This window comes from Erythrolamprus reginae, chromosome 7 (assembly GCF_031021105.1).
Source record: "Erythrolamprus reginae isolate rEryReg1 chromosome 7, rEryReg1.hap1, whole genome shotgun sequence".
In the NCBI taxonomy this organism is placed as follows: domain Eukaryota; kingdom Metazoa; phylum Chordata; class Lepidosauria; order Squamata; family Dipsadidae; genus Erythrolamprus; species Erythrolamprus reginae.
The window spans coordinates 85,117,749-85,140,297 of record NC_091956.1 but is presented as its reverse complement, the minus strand read 5'-3'; the positions used below and the strand labels follow the sequence as shown (position 1 = coordinate 85,140,297).

Genomic DNA, 22,549 nt, shown 5'->3' with positions numbered 1-22,549 from the left:
GGGAAACACTGATATAGGTATATACCCACTAAAACCTCATTGTGTATTGGACAAAGTAAATAAATAAATAAACTTTTGAAGCTTGAGTGGACTTCGACTCCCAGCATTTGGGAATTCTGGGAGTTGAAGTCCACAGGTCATAAAGTTGTTCCCCGCCAAAGGTTGAGGGAACGGGCGGGTCCTGAGAGGAAAAAGGCCGAGAGAGAAGAGACAAAACTGAGGGGACTCGAGGGGAGCGGGAAGGGCGTACAGAGCGCATTTTTGTCCATCTTGTTCGTCTCCTCTGGCAGCAGCGGCCGCCGTCCGAGTGAAGGCAGAGCGGCCGGGGCCCCCGGACCGCAGTTTATCGCGCAGGCCTTTCGTCAGCAACCCGGACGCGGCTCCTTCCCGGCCCTTCGCCTCAAACGGTGAAGCCGCCTGGCTGGGAACACTCGGAGCGGAAGGTGGGCGAGCGGAATTGAGCGCCAGGCGAGCCTTGCCCCGGCGAAGGCGCGAGATTGCAGCCGCCTGGTGGCTAGCCCGGCTCTGTAACGGTTGCCCCCGTGGCCGCGTTCCAGCAGCGGCCCCTCCCTCGCTCCGTCCGTCCGCCCGCCCGTGCCGCCTTGGTCTCGAAGCCTTGGTCTCGAAGGGCGGGCTAAGGCGGGCGGCGGAAGGGCAGCGCTAATGTTAATTCGCCATTAATCTATACAGTATAGCTAGCTGGCTAGCTATTGGATCCGTCTGTCTGTCTGTCTAATGTAGCCATCCATCCATCTATCTATTTAATCTATCTATCTATCCATCTATCTAATGTATCTGTTTATTTATCTGTCTGTCTGTCCATCCATCTATCCATCTATCCTTCCATTTAATCCATCCATCCATCCATCCATCTATCTATTTAATGTATCTATCTATTTATCTGTCTGTCTGTCCGTCTGTCCGTCCATCCATCCATCTATCTATCTATCTGTCTATCTGTCTATCTAATTTATCTGTCTATCTCTCTCTCTCTATCTATCTATATCTAATTTATCTATCTATATATCTATCTAATTTATCTGTCTATCTGTCTGTCTGTCTGTCTGTCTATCTATCTATCTATCTATCTATCTATCTATCTATCATCTCTCTCTCTCTCTCTCTCTCTCTTTCTCTATCTATCTATCTATCTATCTATCTATCTATCTATCTATCTATCTATCTATCTATCATCTACCAGGATTGCAATTGGCTTTTGGGGTGGGGACAGTTGTAACCTGCTCCCAAATGTGATTTCTAAGGCTGCCATTAACAGAGGGAGAGAATCAAGAAGTGAGGCTGCCACTTTATAGCAAAGCCTGAGGTGTTATAAAGTAACAACTTAAGGCCACACTTGGGGTTGTGCATCCAGTTTTAGAATGGAACGGAACAGAATAGAATAGAATAACAGAGTTGGAAGGGACCTTGGAGGTCTTCTAGTCCAACCCCCTACTTATGCAGGAAAACTTACACCACTTCAGATAAACGGTTGTCCAACATCTTCTTAAAAACTTCCAGTGTTGGAGCATTCACAACTTCTGCAGGCGAATTGTTCCACGGATTAATTGTTCTAACTGTCAGGAAATTCCTCCTTCATTCTAAGTTCCTTCCCTCCTTGATTACTTTCCACCCATTGCTTCTTCTACCTTCAGGTGCTTTGGAACAGTGTTCCCCAACCTTGGCAACTTGAAGATATCTGGACTTCAACTCCCAGGATGCCCCAGCCAGCAAATTCAATTTTTTCCCACCAAATCTGCATATCTGACCCAATTTTTTAAAACCGGTTCTGCATACCTGAACGTAAATGTAGGCGCCCATCACTGTGTTAAACCCTCCCCCCCCCCCCCCACAACACAACATTAGATCTTGACAACATGGGATATCGGTGAGTTTATTTTTCAGGTCAGGTGAATATGAATTCAAGGCAAAGGGAATGCAGCCATCATTCCAGGATTTTAAATCTAGTTCGGTGCTGTCTTTTTCCTTTTTGCAATCTTCTTGTTCAATGAATCCAGTGTCCTCCATCGAACCGATAAGCTCCAAATGTTTGGTAATGAGAAACCACATCACATCAATATCTCTAAATCTTTTTTTAAAAAAACTAAATGTTTTATTGTTTCCAAGGTAACAGAAAAAGGGGGGGGAAAGACAATGTATGTTGTGGAATGGGGTACCCAGTTCTCCTTTGTACAAATAAAAGCTGATATCTTTTTCCTGTCCCTTCTCTCTCTTTGGCATTCTGCCGATTCAAGTACATTTTGGGACCTTACATTGTTTTAAATTTAAAGCATGGTAATTCAATGGCTGGCTTCCAAAAAGGTCACGGGATGGGCAATTTGAAAATTTGAAAATAAATAATAATAAACACTATCAATAAAACAGAGTTTTAATATTTCTTGTGGTATCATCACCAGTTGTTTATCTCCAACACCTTAGTTATACTTTGTGACTAATTTCAGACCATGAATCATTTACTATCCTGTTTGTTGAGAAATAGGATTAACCTGGAATTAAGCATTTCAGAACCATTTAATATCTGGAGAACAATTAAAATATACAGTAGTACCTTGGTACTCAACTGCTTTGAAACTCGTAAAATTTGGTACTCAACATTATGTCCTACTTGTCGTTTGTTTGCTACTCAACATACAAGCTAGAAGTTGTTGTTGTCAGCTGCCTTACTGGGGGAAAATTGTTTGATACTCATTATTTTTGGCACATATTATGCCTCCTGAAACCAATTAACAATGAGTACAAAGGTACCACTATATTTGATTAATTGAAAAATAACTTGAAAACCTTTTTTTAAATGGTAGCATTCCCCTCTAGAAGTTATTTATGTTTGAATCAAGATTTTACTTGTGACATGATTGGTTTTATTGCTATTTATTAATGGGTCCATTCATTTAAATAAAACTTTTATTATCACTTAATGTTGTGAATCAAGAGGGGCTATGTCAGGAGTATGCAGAAACAAATAAAATATAAATAATGCTACCGGTATTAGAGGAAGCCTCCAGGCTTGTAGGCAGAAAATAACTGACATTTGATTTTCAGACCTTTTGACACACAGCCATATAATATCTAGAAACATAGAAACATAGAAGACTGATGGCAGAAAAAGACCTCATGGTCCATCTAGTCTGCCCTTATACTATTTCCTGTGTTTTATCTTAGGATGGATATATGTTTATCCCAGGCATGTTTACATTCAGTTACTGTGGATTTACCAACCACGTCTGAGGATATCTAAGGATATTATAAAGGCAAACATCTTGGCTGAAGGCTGAGGCTTTTCTTGTTTGTAAGTTCAAAAGAATAGAATTAGGAAAACAATTGTCTTTCTTTTTTCTCATTCTCCTCTATTCTGGTTTGGACTAATTGGCTTGGGCACTTGACAACTTCATTGGACTTAAGAGAACTTTTTCATGAAATATAGCTTCAAGTAAGAAATGGTCAGGAAAATGATGGTCATGCAAGCCAATGCCACATGGTTCTGCCATAAACCCCAACTGGTGGCTTCGATCCCTTGGCTTTTTAGATAGTCTAGCCCACTGCACCTAGAAAGAAATACAAGCAGAGATTTTTAATCGTCAGAAACTCCACCAAAGATGTAACAAGCTTGTGGGGTATCAATAGAGGAGAATATTTGTAGCTCATGGTTGAAACGAGGGTGCTCTGAAAAGCAGACATTTCGTAACCCAAACTAGGTAACGTCGCCATCAGTACATAGAAACATAGAAATATAGAAGATTGACGGCAGAAAAAGACCTCCTGGCCCCTCTAGTCTGCCCTTATACTATTTCCTGTATTTTATCTTAGGATGGATCTATGTTTATCCCAGGCAGGTTTCAATTCAGTTTAAACACCATCAGTACATCTGATGGTGTTATTTAGCCTGGGTAATAAAACATGTACAAGAAAGCCACCAAATTCAGAGGCCACCAAAGTTGTGTGGACCAAGGAATGTAATACGAAGGTGATTGATTGGTTGGTTGAATTTATATTGCTGCCTATTCACCCATGGTGACTCAAGGCGGCTTACAGAATATAAAATCTCATTGAAAACAATAAAACCCATACAAAATCAAATAAATTAATAATATAATTAATATAATAATATAATAATATATAACATAACATATTATATTATTATATTGTACAGTATTATATTATATTGTATTATATTATATTATATTATATTACTGTATATTATATTATTGTTTTATTGTTTAATAAATTATATATTGTGTAATTAATTAATTTATTTATTTATTGGATTTGTATGCTGCCCCTCTCCGGATATAATATAATTATAAAGTAATATAATTATAATATAATAAATAATATGATATGATATAATAATATAGTATAGTATAGTTTATAATATAATATAATATAATATAATAAATACAAGACGACAACACAATACAATACAATACAATATACACTGCTCAAAAAAATAAAGGAAACGCTTAAACAACACAATATAACTCCAAGTCAATCAAACTTCTGTGAAATCAAACTGTCCACTTAGGAAGCAACTCTGATTGACAGTCAATTTCACCTGCTGTTGTACACATTCAACTTTGTACAGAACAAAGGATTCAATGAGAATATTCCATTCATTCAGATCTAGGATGTGTTCTTTGAGTGTTCCCTTTATTTATTTATTTTTTTGAGCAGTATAGTATAATATAATATAGTCACCCCCCACCCTGGCAACAGCAGATCACACGAGCCATTTAATGGGCTCCATCCCACTCTGGGCTCCCCAGGCCCGCTAGCAGAATGAGGTCTTCAGTGCCTTCCGGAGCACATTAGAGTGGGCGGCATTCTAATCCTTGGTTGAGTGATGTTCCAGAGAGAGGGAGCCACCACGGAGAAGGCCTTTCTTCTGGGTCCCACCAGGGGCATCTTCCTCGGGGATGGGACCTGTAGCATTCTCTGTTCCCTGTTCTGATGAATTGGGTAGATGTAACTGGCAAGAGAGGGCTCCTCAGGTAACGTGGTCCCAAACAATGAAGGGCTTTAAAGGTGACAACCAGCACCTTGAATTGCATCCGGAAGAAAATTGGTAGCCAATGATGATACATGTGCACAACAGGTTCTGCACAAAAACATCTAGGGCGCTGCATGTTTTTGCACCAACGGAAGCTTTTGGATGGTCTTCAAGCATAGCCCCATATAGAGCATGGAAAGTGACTGGAGCAGGGGTAGGCAAAGTTGGCTCTTCTATGACATGTGGACTTCAACTCCCAGAATTCCTGCCCTAGGTATGATTGGCTCAGGAATTCTGGGAGTTGAAGTCCACAAGTCATAGAAGAGCCAACTTTGCCCACCCCTGGACTAGGGCATAGAGGTGGATTGGTTTTAGCATGGCCTTCGAACCATCACATAGTAATATTTTAAAGTCGGGCTAGTCAGGTGATGAGCCAGTTAAAGACTGACATGATTTACAACTATAATTCCAAACTCAATTGTATTGAGTCATTGTATTGCATCAATTGTATTGTATTGGTTGTAATTTGTTGATATTACCACTGTAAAACATAGGAAAATATATTTAAAGGATTCAAGGTTTCATTAACGATAATATTAAATGGCTAAGATGTCATTTCTTTCTCTTATAATATCTCGTACCACCAGGACCGGCTCAAGTCTTTAGTACCAGGCAGAGCTGAGAAAAACAGAGACGGTACTTACGGCTGAATTGAACTAACTTGTGTGCAGTTGGAGAGGCTTTTGTTTTCATTTGCATTGAAATTGCAGAAGTCAAGACCCACAAATTCATTAATCTGCAATGCCTTTAAAGATGAGACAAAATAGTGTTTTTGAAAACATACACAAAACAAGACACTATAACAACAATATGCCTATGCATTGAGAAGTACAGTGCTACCTCTACCTACGAACGCCTCTACTTACGAACTTTTCTAGGTAAGAACCGGGTGTTCGAGATTTTTTTTGCCTCTTGTCAAGAACCATTTTCCACTTACAAACCCGAGCCTCTGAAACTGTAAATGGAAAAGGCAGAGAGAAGCCTCTGTGGGGCCTCTCTAGGAATCTCCTGGGAGGAAACAGAGCTGGAAAAGGCGGGGAGAAGCCACTGTGGGGCCTCTCTAGGAATCTCCTGGGAGGAAACAGGGCCGGAAAAGGCGGGGAGAAGCCACTGTGGGGCCTCTCTAGGAATCTCCTGGGAGGAAACAGGGCCGGAAAAGGCAGGGAGAAGCCTCCCTGGGGCCTCTCTAGGAATCTCCTGGGAGGAAACAGGGATGGAAAAGGCAGGGAGAAGCCTCCCTGGGGCCTCTCTAGGAATCTCCTGGGAGGGAACAGGGATGGAAAAGGCAGGGAGAAGCCTCCCTGGGGTCTCTCTAGGAATCTCCTGGGAGGAAACAGGGATGGAAAAGGCAGGGAGAAGCCTCCCTGGGGCCTCTCTAGGAATCTCCTGGGAGGAAACAGGGATGGAAAAGGCAGGGAGAAGCCTCCCTGGGGTCTCTCTAGGAATCTCCTTGGAGGAAACAGAGCCTCCACTCTCCCTGTGGAGTAGGGGAGAGAGAGATAGAAAGAGATAAAGAGGGAGGAGAGGGGGGAGAGAAACATAGATGGAGAGAGTGAGAGAGAGAAACAGAGGGGGGAGAGAGACATAAACAGAGAGAGAAATAGAGAGGGGGACAGAGAGGGGGGAAGATAAGGAGTGTGGGAGAGAAAAATAGGGGGAGAGGGAAACAGAGAAAGAGAAAGGGGCAGGGGGGAAGATATACAGGGGGAGAGCGAGACATAGAGAGATACATGGAGAGAGAAAGAAGATACAGAGAGAGGGCGAGGGAAACAGGGAGGAAGAGAGAGAAGGAATTTGTGGTTCCAAGTGTAGGGTTTTTAACTGGTCCTCTGCCTTATTGACCTGCTGGCTAGGCGCGGCTAGGGGGTGATGTGACTGGGCAGGAGTGAGTGACATGGACTTGGCCACACCCATCCAGATTTTGTGGCTCCCAGTGGTTTTTTTCCTGGGGGAAATGGGTCCGAATGGCTCTTGCAGACCCCTGCTTTAGTTGTATGTTTAGCTGCACTGGAGTCATAATCAATATACAGTGATGCCTCGTCTTACAAATGCCTTGTCATAGAAACTTTTCGAGATACAAACCCGGGGTTTAAGATTTTTTTTGCCTCTTCTTACAAACTATTTTCACCTTACAAACCCACCGCCGCTGCTGGGAAACCCCACCTCCGGACTTCCATTGCCAGCAAAGCACGCATTTTTGCGCTGCTGGGATTCCCCTGAGGCTCCCCTCCATGGGAAACCCCACCTCTGGACTTCCGTGTTTTTGTGATGCTGCAAGGAAATCCCAGCAGGGGAATCCCAGCAGCGCAAAAACGGGTGCTTCGCTGGCAACGGAATTCCCAAGGTGGAGTTTCCCAGCGAGGGGAGCCTCAGTGAAATCGCAGCATCACAAAAACACAGAGGTCCGGAGTTGGGGTTTCCCATGGAGGGGAGCCTCAGGGGAATCCCAGCAGTGTGAAAACAGGCACTTTGGCTGGCAAAAGGGGTGAATTTTGGGCTTGCACGCATTAATCGCTTTTCTATTGATTCCTATGGGAAACATTGTTTCGTCTTACAAACTTTTCACCTTAAAAACCTCGTCCCGGAACCAATTAAGTTTGTAAGACAAGGTATCACTGTACTCATAATCACTGGAGAATATATCAATATTCTCTTCTTACATTATTAGTCTCATGAAATTACAGAACAGAGATTCTGAGGTCTTTGCTATTCACATTATTCTGGGCTACAGAGTGTGGGTGGGTGGATGGATGGATGGACGGATGGAAAGATAATCAATTCTTCTAATTCAAGATGATGTAGCACTTACTGTCATGCCGTAGCGAGGGATGCTGAAGTACTGGAGCCATGAAAGCCAGGGCAGAACACTGGTGAGATTTACCAACAACCCAGAGAAAATCTGAAGATAAAATCAAAGATCCAAAATTCATTCAAAAGGGGATATAATTTTTGAAACTATAATCAATAAACAATCAAATGTTTCCTGGAATGTTAAAGACTGTTCTGTTGTCTCAACTAAACCCTTTCGCTTCCTTCTACATGTAGCATCTCCTCTATCCCATCTTGTTAAACATTTTAATACAATTTGGTATTTTCCCCCTGATTTAGTCTGGTTTTTCCCCCACAAATTCCCTGATAATTCCCTAATATTTCCCAAACCGCCAATTTCCCTGATAATTCTGCGATTTTCCAGGTTTGCTGGACACTCTTCTTGTGGCCACAAATTCCAAAGGAAGGGGCTTTGATTTCCTGGTTGCGGCAGTGGACAACTTTTTTGACTCCTTGGCTACCTCTGAAGTTGGACAAAGTAGCCTTAACGAGAGATGCGTTTAAGGCAGCCGTGGGTTTCTGTTCCTGTTGCTACCGGTGCGCTCAGTGATGGGCAGCCAAAATTTTTACTGTGGGTGTGGCTTATTTTGTGGGTGTGGCTTGATGGCCATGTGACTGGGTAGGAGTGGCTCAGATCGGTTTGGCTCAGCCCGCCTTTTTTCCCCTCCTACTGCGCGCTCCTTGCTTTTTTCCTCTTTCCTCCTTCCTGGCCTCGGGAGGTGGCCGCGTGAGGCTGGAGGGGAGCCGGGCAGGAGAGAGGGAAGCTCGTCCGAGGCCAGGAAGGAGGAAAGAGGAAAAAAGCGAGGAGCATAGACACAGCGGCAAGGGAAAAAAGGAGAGTCCAGCCGAGACCTGTAATCCCAGAAGTGGCTGCCACTGGTCAGCTGGAACTGGGCATGCAGCTTCATTTCCACCGGTGGAACTGCGTTCCACCCCATCCTGCCTGCTACTCACCTCTGGTATGTTCCTGGAGCTTCGCGTCCCCAGCATGTACGCGCATCCAAGCAGGATTTTGCTTCTGCGCATGTGCAGAAATCAAAATTTTAAGAGGGGACACTGTGATAATTTGGTGGGTTATTTTGCTTCCATGAATGCGCAGAAGCAAAAAAAATCACCAAAATCTTGCGTGTCTGCACATCCCCTCACAAGATTTTGTCTCCTGCGCATGCACAGAAGCAAAATCTCACTCGGACACGCACGCACATGGATGCAAAGCTGCATACGCAACTCAATTTTCACTCCCGGTGTAGCATCCTGATTCGTACTGGTAGAGACCTGCTATTGGTTTAAGGTACTCACAATCATAAAAACAAAGCTGATTGTCATCAGGAGATTGGCGACCGCCACCACATTTTGTCCTGTAGCGATAGCAAGGGCCATGGAGGTTGCAGTGTACGACACCATCATCAGAGTGAACATCATTATAAAGAAAGACTCCACGGTGGGTTTCAGGCCTTGAGGACAAGAAAAGCAGGATTGGGATGTCAAACATTATTTTATCCTGAGTATTAGATTTTTTAAAATTACATAATTCATTCCGATGTATATAAAAATGACTTTTAGCTTTTATTATTTATTTGTTTGTTTATATATTTATATATTTATATATTTATATATTTATATATTTATATATTTATATATTTGTATATTTATATATTTATATATTTATATATTTATTTATATATTTATTTAGTTTGTTAGTTAGTTGGTTAGTTAGTTAGTTAGTTAGTTAGTTAGTTGGTTAGTTAGTTAGTTAGCTAGCTAGCTAGCTAGCTAGTTAGCTAGTGTTCTGCCTGACTGGCTCAGGCAATGCGTAATAGTCCAGTGAAAAGAAATCAAACACACACGTGCTCTGCTAATCAGCAAATTTGTATTAGATAAACAAAAATAGCTTACTCAAAAAAACAGTTCTTAATGTCCGAAAAACAATGCAAGGCTTACTTCAGCCGCATACAAAAAACACAGGGAAAAACAAACAAAGACAACCTGGAATGAGCAAAGACGTTTCAGGAGTCCTTTTGAATCTTCGAAGCAAACAGCAAGTCCCAGAGTTTTCACCTCCCACTTGTCTGAAAAAGCTGGGTTGAAAACTCCAACAGCACAGAAACTTCGAGGCAGGAACCACAAAACAACACAGATAAACAGCCACAGTTTGCCTTGGCCTTTGTTCCCCTTTTATCCCCTTAGCCCTCATTAAGGGAACCACACCCAGCCCAGGTGCTCCTATAATGATTTGTAATACTCCTTAAAGCGATCCCTTCTTTGCATAGCTCTTCGGCTACGTAGATCAATATATTGATCTGCAGAAGAATTCAGGGAGGAAAGACTGTCTGAGGGACTGCAGGCCAAATCCCCTGGGCTGTCTGCTGAATCCTGTGCCCCAGTGGCCTCGTCCTCCTGGCTGTCTGCCACGTCTTCCTGGCTGTCAGCCAGGCTTTCACAATCACTTTGTGCCGCGTCTCTCCCATCTGTGGGAGCAACGGCTGGCCCAGGCCCAAACACAATACCTACTTAGTTAGTTAGTTAGTTAGTTAGTTAGTTAGTTAGTTAGTCCAATACACATTAATACACAATGAAGGTTATAGTGGATATACTCGAAGTGAATATATATCAAGGAAAGAATAGAGGAGAAAATATAGGAATAAATATATATCAATGTGAGCATAGAAGATAAGATATAGGGATAGAAGGGAAGAGATATGAAATACAGGAGAGACAATAGGACAGGGGACGGAAGGCACGCTGGTGCACTTATGCACGCCCCTTACTGACCTCTTAGGAATCTGGAGAGGTCAACCGTAGATAGTCTAAGGGTAAAATGTTGTGGGGTTTGGGGATGGTACTACAGAGTCCAGTAATGAGTTCCACACTTTGACAACTCGATTACTAAAGTCGTATATTTTACAGTCAAGTTTGGAGCGGTTAATATTAAGTTTAAATCTCTTCTCTGCTCTTGTGTTGTTGTGGTTGAAGCTGAAGTAGTTGCCGACAGGCAGGACGTTGCAGCATATGATCTTGTGGGCAATACTTAGATCATGTTTAAGGCGTCTCAGTTCTAAGCTTTCTAGGCCCAGGATTGAAAGTCTAGTCTCATAGGGAATTCTGTTTCGAGTGGAGGAGTGAAGGGCTCTTCTGGTGAAGTATCTTTGGACATTTTCGAGGGTGTTAATGTCCGAGGTGCGATATGGGTTCCAAACAGATGAGCTGTATTCAAGGATGGATCTGGCGAAGGTTTTGTAAGCTCTGGTAAGTAGTGTGAGATTGCCAGAGCAGAAGCTACGTAGGATTAGATTTACAACTCTTGAAGCCTTCTTGGCGATGTTGTTGCAGTGGGCTTTGGCATTTAGGTCTTTATAATGTCTATAGCAGGCATCCCCAAACTTGGAAACTAAGACTTGTGGACTTCAACTCCCAGAACTCTCCAGCCAACTATACTGTCCACAAGTCTTAAAGTCCACAAGTCTTAAAGTTGCCAAGTTTGAAGACCTCTGGTATATTTAATAACATCTATACACGAAACATTTAGAAACATACGGTAGAAACATAGAAGATTGACGGCAGAAAAAGACCTCATGGTCCATCTAGTCTGCCCTTATACTATTTCCTGTATTTTATTTTTGGATGGATATATGTTTATGCCAGGCATGTTCAAATTCAGTTACTTTGGATTTACCAACCACGTCTGCTGGAAGTTTGTTCCAAGCATCTACTACTCTTTGTTTGCAGATATATTTTTCTAGATAGACAAAAGATGATAAACTTACCTAGCATGAAATAAACTATGCAGGTGAAAATTATGCTGGGTAAAGTCCTCATGGGTATTAAATCAGCCATTAGTTTAGAGAAGAAGTATGTAGAAATTCGATAGTATCCACTGATATATTCATGTCTATAACAAAACAGCCCCCCCCCAAAAAAAATCAGATAGTCAATTAACTATCAATACACACAAAAAATTATTTTATTTATTTTTTATTTATTCATTTGTCCAATACACAATACATATGGAAGAGAATAGACATGAAGTAATATATATAAAGATAATATGTAAAAATAGAGGAGCAGATATATGAAAGGAAGAAAAGATATATGATATATGAGAGAAAGGAAAGACAATTGGACAGGGGACGAAAGGCACACTAGTGCACTTATGTACGCCCCTTACTGACCTCTTAGGAACCTGGAAAGGTCAATCGTGGAGAGTCTAAGGGAGAAGTGTTGGGGGTTAGGGGTTGACACTATTGAGTCCGGTAATGAGTTCCAAATACCGCAATAAGGTTCAAGCGTGCACACTCTTGGAGGCCTAGAATGTTCTAGACTAATGGTTCTCAACCTGGGGGTCAGGACCCCTCTGGGGGTCGAACGACCGATTCACAAGGGTCGCCTAAGACCATGACAAAAGACAAATTTGCAACATATTTTTACAATCCGACCAATCGGGCATTTACAGTGGGGGTGTCCCTTTGATCTTCCTGCCCATCCGCTTAAACTGCTGTTGGGAGAATTGGTGCTAGACTTATGGTTAGGAGTCACCACAACAATAGTAACTGTATTAAGGCGTCGCGGCATTAGAAAAGTTGAGAACCACTGTTCTAGACTATACTGCAAGTGAAGACCTAATAGATTAAATGATTTATCACCAAATAAAGAATTCTTTGAGATGTTCATCACCTATTATTATTATTCCCATTTTGTCTAGGAATGCTTACTTACATAAATATTTTCTTCTCTACCACAAAGAGTTCGATGGCCGAAATGCTGCTGAAACACTGATTAGTGGTCATAAAGAACATGGCACCAATTCTAGGAGAAACACAGATTGTCATTGTGAGAAACTAGTCTTTTCAAATGGCTTTGGGGGAAAAAAAGTGAGCCCAGTGTTCCTAGGTTTTATTTTCTTAGCAAAAAATATATATGTTTTGTCACTTGTATTCTAGACAATGAATAGTAAGTAGATCAAAGAGAATGGTTTAGAAAAGGAAATTTCATTGGATCTACAAAAGGAACTGACTGAGATTTTAAAGTTTAAAAGGGAAATTGGGAAATTTAAAGGCAAAGTGCACATAAACGCATCAATCCGCATGCCTAACGTTCCTGTCTTACTGTCCTGATTTATCTGTCCTTACTTGTTTACATTTATACTTATACCTGCTATCTTGTACATGTTTCACAAACAAACAAATAAACAAATAATAAACAAAGAAATAAACCAACAACCAAACAATCAAACAACGAAAGAAAGAAAGAAAGAAAGAAAGAAAGAAAGAAGGAAGGACAGAAGGAAAGAAAGAAAGAAAGAAAGAAGGAAGGACAGAAGGAAAGAAAGAAAGAAGGAAGGAAGGTAGGACAGAAGGAAAGAAAGAAGGAAGGAAGGAAGGACAGAGGAAAGAAAGAAAGAAGGAAGGAAGGAAGGACAGAAGGAAAGAAAGAAAGGAAGGAAGGACAGAAGGAAAGAAAGAAAGAAAGAAAGAAGGAAGGAAGGACAGAAGGAAATAAAGAAAGAAAGAAGGAAGGAAGGAAGGACAGAAGGAAAGAAAGAAGGAAGGAAGGAAAGAAGGACAGAAGGAAAGAAAGAAAGAAAGAAAAACCAAGAGTGACCTGACTATTTCCCCCCCTAAAAAGTTGTCAGAAAAGGAACAAAAATCTTGCTCTAAGCTTGATCAAAAAATACACATTTTTTGAAACAAGGGAAGTTATTACTTCTGGTAACCTTTTATGTCAGTTTTGTGTGGGTGGTGTTTTTTGGCTTTATAAGCAACAGATCCTGCTATTAAACAATGAAGGTGACATATATCGCCCTGTTTTATGAAAAACACACCCTATTTCAATATTTCTAGCCTGTTTCATAGCAGAATTGAAGCACTATCTCCACAATATAATTTGTATAGTGATGGCATTGTGCAAAAACGCCTACCATACTTAGTGATAAATATCATACAAAAATAGTCGAAGCCTCTCCACTTCCCCATATATTTTTGTGTAATGAACACTCTCATTCTGTTAAAATAAGGCTTCACTTTATTTCAAGTTATCATTGGAATTTGTACCCATAACCAATATCACTTGTTGGATCACCTTATTATCCCCAAAGGACTCACCTATTTTGCAAACCTTTGGCATCATTTGTTACACCAAAGAATATGGCACCCACGATTAATCCCAGGAAAATCGTAACCAACAACTGAAATATAAATATATTAGATTGTGTTCAGTTATTCGTTTATACATCATCATGGTGCACAGATTGACATCAACCAAACCAATTTTTGCTTATTTTTCTCCCCCGAATGAGCTTCATTCATTCTTTTAAAAATCAAAGCCTATCATGCTATAAAAAACAATTTTTCCAGGCATCATTACTAACCGTGTTCAATTTAATATAAGATAAGATAGCATTTATTGTCATTTTTTACTGTGAGCACACTGGCATACATTGAAAATGAAATTCTGTTGCCTGCTCCCAAAAGAAAATATATACAGTATCTACCTATACCTATACATAACACACATGTACACATCTATACACACACGTTACTGTGTATTTCAAATATACAGCAGAAAGAGGAAACTTGAGAGTTCAAAAGGTTGAAATTTAATTTAATTTAATTTAATTTAATTTAATTTAATTTAATTTAATTTAATTTAATTTAATTTAATTTAATTTAATTTAATTTAATTTAATTTAATTTAATTTAATTTAATTTAATTTAATTTAATTTAATTTAATTTAATTTAATTTAATTTAATTTAATTTAATTTAATTTAATTTAATTTAATTTAATTTAATTTAATTTAATAATTTAATTTAATTTAATTTAATTTAATTTAACTTAATTTTTAATTTAATTTAAGTTAATTTAATTTAAGTTAATTTAACTTAACTTAAAATTTAATGTAATGTAATTTAATGTAATTTAATGTAATTTAATGTAATTTAATGTAATTTAATTTAATTTAATTTAACTTAATTTAACTTAATTTTTAATTTAATTTAAGTTAATTTAATTTAAGTTAATTTAACTTAACTTAAAATTTAATGTAATGTAATGTAACGTAACATAACTTAACTTAACTTAAATTAACTTAAATTAACTTAATTTAATTTAATTTAATTTAATTGGATTAGCAATAATTGTTAGTTTCAGGCAGGGATAGGCTACCAAAATATTTACTACCACACTGTGAGCGTGGCTTATGCATTTTGTTTCAATATCTTTCAGTGCAAATTTATTTATTTATGTATTCATTCATTCATTCATTCGATCGATCGATCGATCGATTGATTGATTCCTATACCGCCCTTCCAAGGCGACTCAGGGTGTTCTGGGGTGGAGCTACATTTTCGCTACCCCACTGTATTCTATCCCAACTGGGCAGTAGCCTACTCCTGATTATCTACTACATAAAATGTATGTACACGCACACACGGAAAGCTTTTAAAATTATTTATTTATTTATTAGATTTGTATGCCGCCCCTCTCCGAAGACTCGGGGTGGCTAGCAACAATAAAGAAAACAATGTAACAAATCTAATATTAAAAAATAATCTAAAAAACCCCAATTTAAGAGACCAATCATACATACAAGCATACCATGTATAAATTCTATAAGCCTAGGGGGAAGGGGAAAAAAATCAATTTCCCCATGCCTGACGACAGAGGTGGGTTTTAAGGAGCTTGTGAAAGGCAAGGAGGGTGGGGACAACTCTGATATCTGGGGGGAGCTGGTTCCATAGGGTCGGGGCCGCCACGAAGAAGGCTCTTCTCCTGGGTCCCGCCAAACGACATTGTTTAGTCAACGGGACCCGGAGAAGGCCAACTCTGTGGGACCTAACCCGTCGCTGGGATTTGTGCGGCAGAAGGCGGTGCCGGAGATATTCTGGTCCGATGCCATGAAGGGCTTTATAGGTCATTATACACATTCAACCTCATTTACTGCGATAGGAAAAACACACCCAGAGCCCAGAAGGGAAAAAAAAGAAGAAAAAATAATCAAAATTTTGCTACCGGTACCGGTAACCAAACAGTTAAACAGCATTGTTTAAAATTGCAGCCAACAATAATAGTATCAGGCCATGGAGAGTTGATCTTTTAGACATTCCAAAACCTGCCCAAAAGACCTAGTGTCAAAAATCGCGCAAATAAGCCGGTTGTATTAGAGAGCAAGGATCATAGCAAGACCAGTTTGAGAAGATTAACCCAAAGTTTTAAAGGAATACTTGGGAGCATTTACAGATTTCATTCCAAAATCATTCCTAAGGAGGTTAGGAAGATCAAAGGGGCAGGAAGTTCGGACTCTCAGCCCTCGGGGGATTATAAGGCTCTTAAAGGGCATAATTCTTGTCACAAGGTCAAGCTTTTACAATGCAATTAAAAGGGATTTTCATAACATCAACATACCACATCAAAGGCCGTTGCGATGAGGCGATTATTGCCCCGTGGAGAGCAAAGGTTTTAACAAGAAATCAAACAGATCCAATCGTTTTATTAAGCTCCACTTCTAAAGTTTCCCAACACCACTAAACCTCTAAGAAATGATGTTGAAAGGGGAAAAGATTTTATCCGCTGCTATTTGTCCCTGGCAATTACTCTAAAGCATAGGGACCAAAATCAGTCTTGAATCTAGAAAGAGAAATAGAATAACAGAGTTGGAAGAGAACTTGGAGGTCTTTTAACCCAACTTCCTGCTTAAGCAGGAAACCCTACACTACTTATCCAACATTTATTTTTTATTTATTTATTCTTTGTCCAATGTACAATACATATGGAAGAGAATAGACATTAAGTAATATACAGTGGTACCTCGAGATACGAGTTTAATTCGTTCCGGACCTGGGCTCTTAAGTCGAGCAGCTCTTATCTCGAACGACTTTTCCCCATAGGAATTAATGTAAATAATTTTAATTGGTTCCAGCCCTCAAAAAACTCACAAAGTTAGTCTAAATTATGCAGAAAGACATGTTTTTAATGAAGAAATGTACATGTACATATAAATGAATAATGAAGTTTCTTTCACTTAACTTGTAAACTTTCTTAAACTTTTAAATTTACATATGTTCAACTTCTCTGCCACCCAATCCTGTAGGACAGAGGTCCCCAACCCTTTTTGCACCAGGGACCGGCTTTAAGCGATCAAGAGAGGAATGGGTGAATGAATGGACGGAGGGTGGGAAGGAAGGAAGGAAAGAGGGAAGGGACAGGAACAGAGGAAGGAAGCAAGGAAACTTATGAAAGGGGAGAATAAGAGAGGAATGAGTGAAGGGAGGGAGGGAGGGAAGAAGGTGGGAAGGAGAAAGAAAAGAAGAAATAGAGGAAGGGAAGGTAAAAGAGAGAAAGAAAAAGAGCAAGAAAGAAAGCTGCAAGCACCCCCCCGAGCCCCCCAGGCCGGCTGCAACCTTTTAAAACACGCGCGCCGCTTCGCAGCTGTCTCCTGAAGCCGAACGCGGAAGTTAGCGTTTGGCTTCAGGAGACAGCTCCTTGGCGCTTGTATCTCGAATTTGGGCTTGTAAGTAGAACAAAAATATCTCTCCCCTCCCAGCTCTTATCTCGAGTTGCTCTTAAGTAGAGCAGCTCTTATGTCGGGGTTCCACTGTATATTAAGATAGTAAGTAAAAAAGAATAGAAGTAGATGAGAGGGAGAGAATATATAGGATATATGAGAAAAGGAAAGGTAATTGGACAGGGGACGTTAGGCACATCAGTGCACTTATATACGCCCCTTACTGGCCTCTTAGGAACCTGGAGAGGTCAATCGTGGAGAGTCTAAGGGAGAAATGTTGGGGGTTGGGAGTTGACACTATTGAGTCCGGTAATGAGCTCCACGCTTCGACAACTCGATTGTTAAAGTCATATTTTTTACAGTCAAGTTTGGAGCGGTTAATATTAAGTTTGAATGTGTTGCGTGCTCTTCTGTTGTTGCAGTTGAAGCTGAAGTAGTCGTTGACCGGAAGGACGTTGCAGCATATGATCTTGTGGGTAATACTTAAATCGTGTTTTAGGTGCCGCAGTTCTAAGATTTCTAGGCCCAGGATTGTTAGTCTATTTTCGTAGGATATTCTGTTTCGAGTGGAGGAGTGAAGGGCTCTCCTGGTGAAATATCATTGGATGTTTTTGAGAGTGTTGATGTCTGAGATGTGGTATGGGTTCCAGACAGATGAGCAGTAGTCTAGGATGGGTCTGGCAAAAGTTTTGTAGGCTCTAGTCAGTAGTATGAGATTGCCAGAGCAGAAGCTGTGTAGGATCAGGTTTACAACTCTGGAAGCCTTTTTGGCGATATTGTTGCAGTGGGCTTTAGCACTTAGGTCATTTGATATTAGTATTCCAAGGTCTTCTTAAAAACATCTAGTGTTGGACCATTCACAACTTCTGGAGGCAAGCTGTTCCACTGATTATTTGTTTTAAGTGTCAGGAAAATTGTCCTTAAGTTGCTTTTCTCCTTGATTAGTTTCCACCCATTGCTTCGTGTTCTACCCACAGGTGTTTGGAGAATAGCTTCACTCCCTCTTCTTTGTGGCAACCCATTGAGCTATTGCAACCCTGCTATCATGTCTCCCCTAGTCCTTCTTATCAATAAACTACACCTACCCAATTGCAGCCCTCTCTAAGAGTCATCATATTGCCCCCAACAATCTGGGTCTTCATTTTACCAACCTCAGAAGGAAGGAAGTCAACCTTGAGCTGTTGAGAATCGAACTCCTGGAAGTTGGCAGAATTAGCTTGCAATACTACATTCTAACCACTGTCCCACCACAACTACACTTAGAGCAGTGTTCTCAAATAGTGGGAAGGGGGCCCCTGAAGTAGGGTTGTGGTTTTTTGCACCAAACAATAGCACACAGCAGGAGATATAAAGTGCATATAACAAACCCTTAAGAGACACCATGGAAAAATATTTTAACAGGGATGAGAAGAAAGGAGGAGAGAGATGGAGATAATGAGACAAGCGTAAGTCACCAGAAAATACAATGAAGCGTATGTAACGCTTGGCTTCACTCTGACTACAGTGGGAGACGAGGAAAGACCGGTATGTTTACTGTGTCTAAAAATGTTGGTGACCAAGTGCATGAAGCCAAATAAATTAAGGCATCACCTTTTTTTAAAAGTTTGGGTAAAGTTCGGGTTCGGCGAACACTAGTTACAACTAGTGATGGGCGAACCCAACGGTGTTCGGGTTTGGCAAGTTCAGACGAATTTTACGCAAAATTCGTCCGAACCTGAACCGAACCCGAACGGGGAATCCCACCAAGAGATTCCGGGGGCGAAGCTTTGTTTGTTTTTACGTGAAAGGACCGCCCTTTGCTTGCAGCGCCGCTGCGGTGTCCTTTCACGTAAAAATGGCAATGTTTATTTTTACATGAAGACCTCCCTTTGAAGGAGCTGGGGAATCCCTCCCACGAAGAGATTCCAGGGGCGGAGCCTTGACATCACCGGCAGGTTGCTAAGGACGCCAAGGTGACCACTTCCTGGATTCCATGGAATCCAGGAAGTGATCACCTTGGCATCCTTAGCAATCTGCCGGTGACTTCGAAGCTCTGAATGCCGAACGCGACCCCGAACTCTGCCCGAAGTTTCAAAAAATTTCGGGTTCGGCATACCAAACACCACAAAATTTGGTATGGACCCGAATTGTGCAGGTTCATTTCGCCCATCACTAGTTACAGCCCAATCATGCTGCTAAGCCGCTGGAGTTTTTTCAGCGAAAACGTGCTAAATATTGCAAACAATCATCCTGTAGGAGAGTTGGGGGTCGGGCGTGTAATGTTTACTTCTTCCTGGGGGTGGGGGCGAGCGTAACAGAGAACATTTGAGAAACACTGACTTAGAGTAGCATAAGACTGGAATGTCGGCAGACAGGAAGCTTAAAACTTTTTAAATTACCTGTGCTATGGAGGCTTGAGGATTGCCTATTAAATTTTTGAACATCCGTTTGGAGACCCACTTCATCTGGTGACAGAAGGAAGTGGAATAGGTGATTTTTTGGGAAGTGGTCTCTTTGGTTTCTCCCTTGGAAGACAGCTTTTCCAATTCTGCTTTGGTTTCTTGACCGTAGGAAGAGCCGGAATACTTCTCTGCCATTTTCTCTGCTAGTGTCTGATCTGGAGTGCCGTCTTTAAAGAGATAAGAGGGAAATTAATTACACTGACCCATCCTCGAATGCAGCTCATCTGTTTGGAACCCATATCGCATGTCAGACATCAACACCCTTGAAAATGTCCAGAGATACTTCACCAGAAGAGCCCTTCACTCCTCCACTCGAAACAGACTAGACTTTCAATCCTGGGCCTGGAAAGCTTAGAACTAAGACGCCTTCAACAAGATCTAAGTATTGCCCACAAGATCATATGCTGCAATGTCCTGCCTGTCAACGACTACTTCAGCTTCAACCACAACAACACAAGAGCACACAACAGATTTAAACTTAATATTAACCGCTCCAAACTTGACTGTAAAATATACGACTTCAGTAACCGAGTTGTCGAAGCATGGAACTCATTACCGGACTCCATAGGGTCATCCCCAAACACTTTACCCTTACATTATCCACGGTTGACCTATCCAGATTCCTAAGAGGTCAGTAAGGGGCGAGTACAAGTGCACTAGAGCAGTGTTTCCCAACCTTTTTTGAGCCGCGGCACATTATTAATATTTTCAAAATTCTGGGGAACACTGAAGGGGGGGCGGGGGGCGGGGCTAAAGAAAAGTTTGGACCAAAAAAAAATCTCTTCCTCCATTTCACTCTATTTCTCCCTCCCTCTTTCTCTCTCTTCCTTCCCTTCTTTCTCTCTCTCCATCCCTCTTTCTTTCTTCCTCTTTTTTGCTCTTTCTCTCTCCCTCCTTCTCTCCCTCCATGTCTTTCCCTCTCCCTCCTTCCCCCCTCTTTCTCTCTGTTGCTTTCTTTCCCTCTCTTTCTCTTGCTTTCTTTCTCTCTCATTCTCTCTCCCCTCCTTTTTCTCTCTCTCTCTTTCTCTCTCGTTCACCATGCCGGCAACAGAGAGAAAAAGAAAGAGAGAGAGAGAGCTGGAGAGAGAATGGAGGGCGCCGTTGTCTTCGCCTCCGCCCGCCGGCTCTGCAGCTAAGAGGCAACAGCAGCCATCAGCCTCCTCACCCTCCCAGACGTTCCCAGCGCCCGGCCACGCGCCGCCTCCCGTTAGCCCGGCTGACTTTTCCCTGCTGCCATTTTCTCTTCATGGTGCAAAGCCACACAGTCCCGGACTCCCGGATCGCTCGCTTTTCCGGCCAGCAAGCGCGGCGCGGCGCTTTCCTGGGCAGATGGCTTTGCTGACCGGAGAAGCGAGCGATCCGGGAGTCCGGGACTGTGTGGCTTTGCGCCATGAAGAGAAAACGGCAGCAGGGAAAGGTCGGCTGGGCTAACGGGAGGCGGCGCGTGGCCGGGCGCTGGGGACGTCTGGGAGGGCGAGGGGAGCCGGCGGGCGGAGGCGAAGACAACGGCGCCTTCCAGTCTCTCTCCGGCAGCGAAGGAGAGGGGGCGGATCACGCCCCAAGACAGGAGGCGGCGGCGGAGGAGGAGGAGAGTGGGCGGATCGGGCGGGCAATGGGGCAGGGCAGAGAAGCCAGGGGCGCGTTTGGCCAGAGGCACCGTGGGGAGGCAGGGGCGGCCGCGGCTCCCTTTACTCCTACTGCCGGACCTCCCCGCCCCTGCCTCCTTTTTCCCGCCTTCCTTCTTTGGGGCCCAGCCGGAAACAGCTGCATCGGGCTGCGAGTGGAAGCTCCAGGTCGGAGGCACTGGCGGTCCGGCACTGGCAGTGCCCCGCCCACCTGGAGCTTCCTGCGGCACACCTGACCGTGTCTCGCGGCACACTACTGTGCCGCGGCACACCGGTTGGGAAACGCTGCACTAGAGTGCCTTCCGTCCCCTGTCCTATTGCTCTCCTCTATCTCCTATACCTTTCTTCTATTCCTATATCTCTTCTTCTATTCTTTCATTGATATGTTCTATTACTATACCTTCTCTTCTATTCTTTCTTAGATATATTTTACTATGAGTATCTGCTCTATAACCTTCATCATGTATTTGACTATGCGTGTATAGATATATACCCACTAAAACCCTCATTGTGTATTGGACAAAATAAATAAATGAATGAATTAAGATGGTTTTAGATTCTCTGGGCTTTGGACGGCAATTTGGCTAATTCCTATGGGAATTCAGGGCCAGAGTTAACAGTGCCATGAGCAGATTGCCTCTCCAATGGTATACCACATTCCAAAAAAGGAGCTACATTTTGCACACTATACCTCTGTCAGTTTCATTTTGAGAAGCCACAGCTGTCGAGTCTCCATTAATGATATCCAGGAAAAAGTCAGCAGGATTATTGTATGGTTCACACTCATAACCTCAAAAAGAAAGAAAAGAAATCATCTCAACCATGGGTGAAAATATAAGGCAAAGGTTTTCTGACAATAACCTATATGACCTATAAAGCCCTTCATGGCATCGGACCAGAATACCTCCGGGACCGCCTTCTGCCACACGAATCCCAGTGACCGGTTAGGTCCCACAGAGTTGGCCTTCTCCGGGTGCCATCGACTAAGCAATGTTGTTTGACGGGACCCAGGAGAAGAGCCTTCTCTGTGGCGGCCCCGGCCCTCTGGAACCAGCTCCCCCCAGATATCAGAGTTGCCCCCACCCTCCTTGCCT

General features: G+C 42.1%; 2 protein-coding genes across 6 annotated transcripts in view; both read right to left on the bottom strand.

Annotated features, from left to right (window-relative positions):
- Positions 1 to 594, bottom strand: part of LOC139169991 (broad substrate specificity ATP-binding cassette transporter ABCG2-like) — a 28,400-nt gene extending 27,806 nt beyond the window's left edge. The window contains exon 1 of one of the 2 annotated variants that reach the window (XM_070756693.1): positions 251 to 594. In XM_070756693.1, the coding sequence (XP_070612794.1) occupies positions 251 to 269 (19 nt within the window). In that variant the 5' untranslated portion in view covers positions 270 to 594. The remainder of the gene's footprint in view (positions 1 to 250) is intronic. The other variant, XM_070756695.1, reaches the window with a different exon arrangement.
- A 1,281-nt stretch (positions 595 to 1,875) lies between these two features.
- Positions 1,876 to 22,549, bottom strand: part of LOC139170593 (broad substrate specificity ATP-binding cassette transporter ABCG2-like) — a 45,816-nt gene continuing 25,142 nt past the window's right edge. For all 4 annotated transcript variants that reach the window (XM_070758022.1, XM_070758021.1, XM_070758023.1 and 1 more), the window contains 9 exons: positions 22,147 to 22,245; positions 19,768 to 19,997; positions 13,990 to 14,072; positions 12,605 to 12,694; positions 11,656 to 11,780; positions 9,191 to 9,345; positions 7,872 to 7,961; positions 5,707 to 5,807; positions 1,876 to 3,560 (listed from right to left, as the gene is read on the bottom strand). In XM_070758022.1, the coding sequence (XP_070614123.1) occupies positions 3,413 to 3,560; positions 5,707 to 5,807; positions 7,872 to 7,961; positions 9,191 to 9,345; positions 11,656 to 11,780; positions 12,605 to 12,694; positions 13,990 to 14,072; positions 19,768 to 19,997; positions 22,147 to 22,245 (1,121 nt within the window). In that variant the 3' untranslated portion in view covers positions 1,876 to 3,412. The remainder of the gene's footprint in view (positions 3,561 to 5,706; positions 5,808 to 7,871; positions 7,962 to 9,190; positions 9,346 to 11,655; positions 11,781 to 12,604; positions 12,695 to 13,989; positions 14,073 to 19,767; positions 19,998 to 22,146; positions 22,246 to 22,549) is intronic.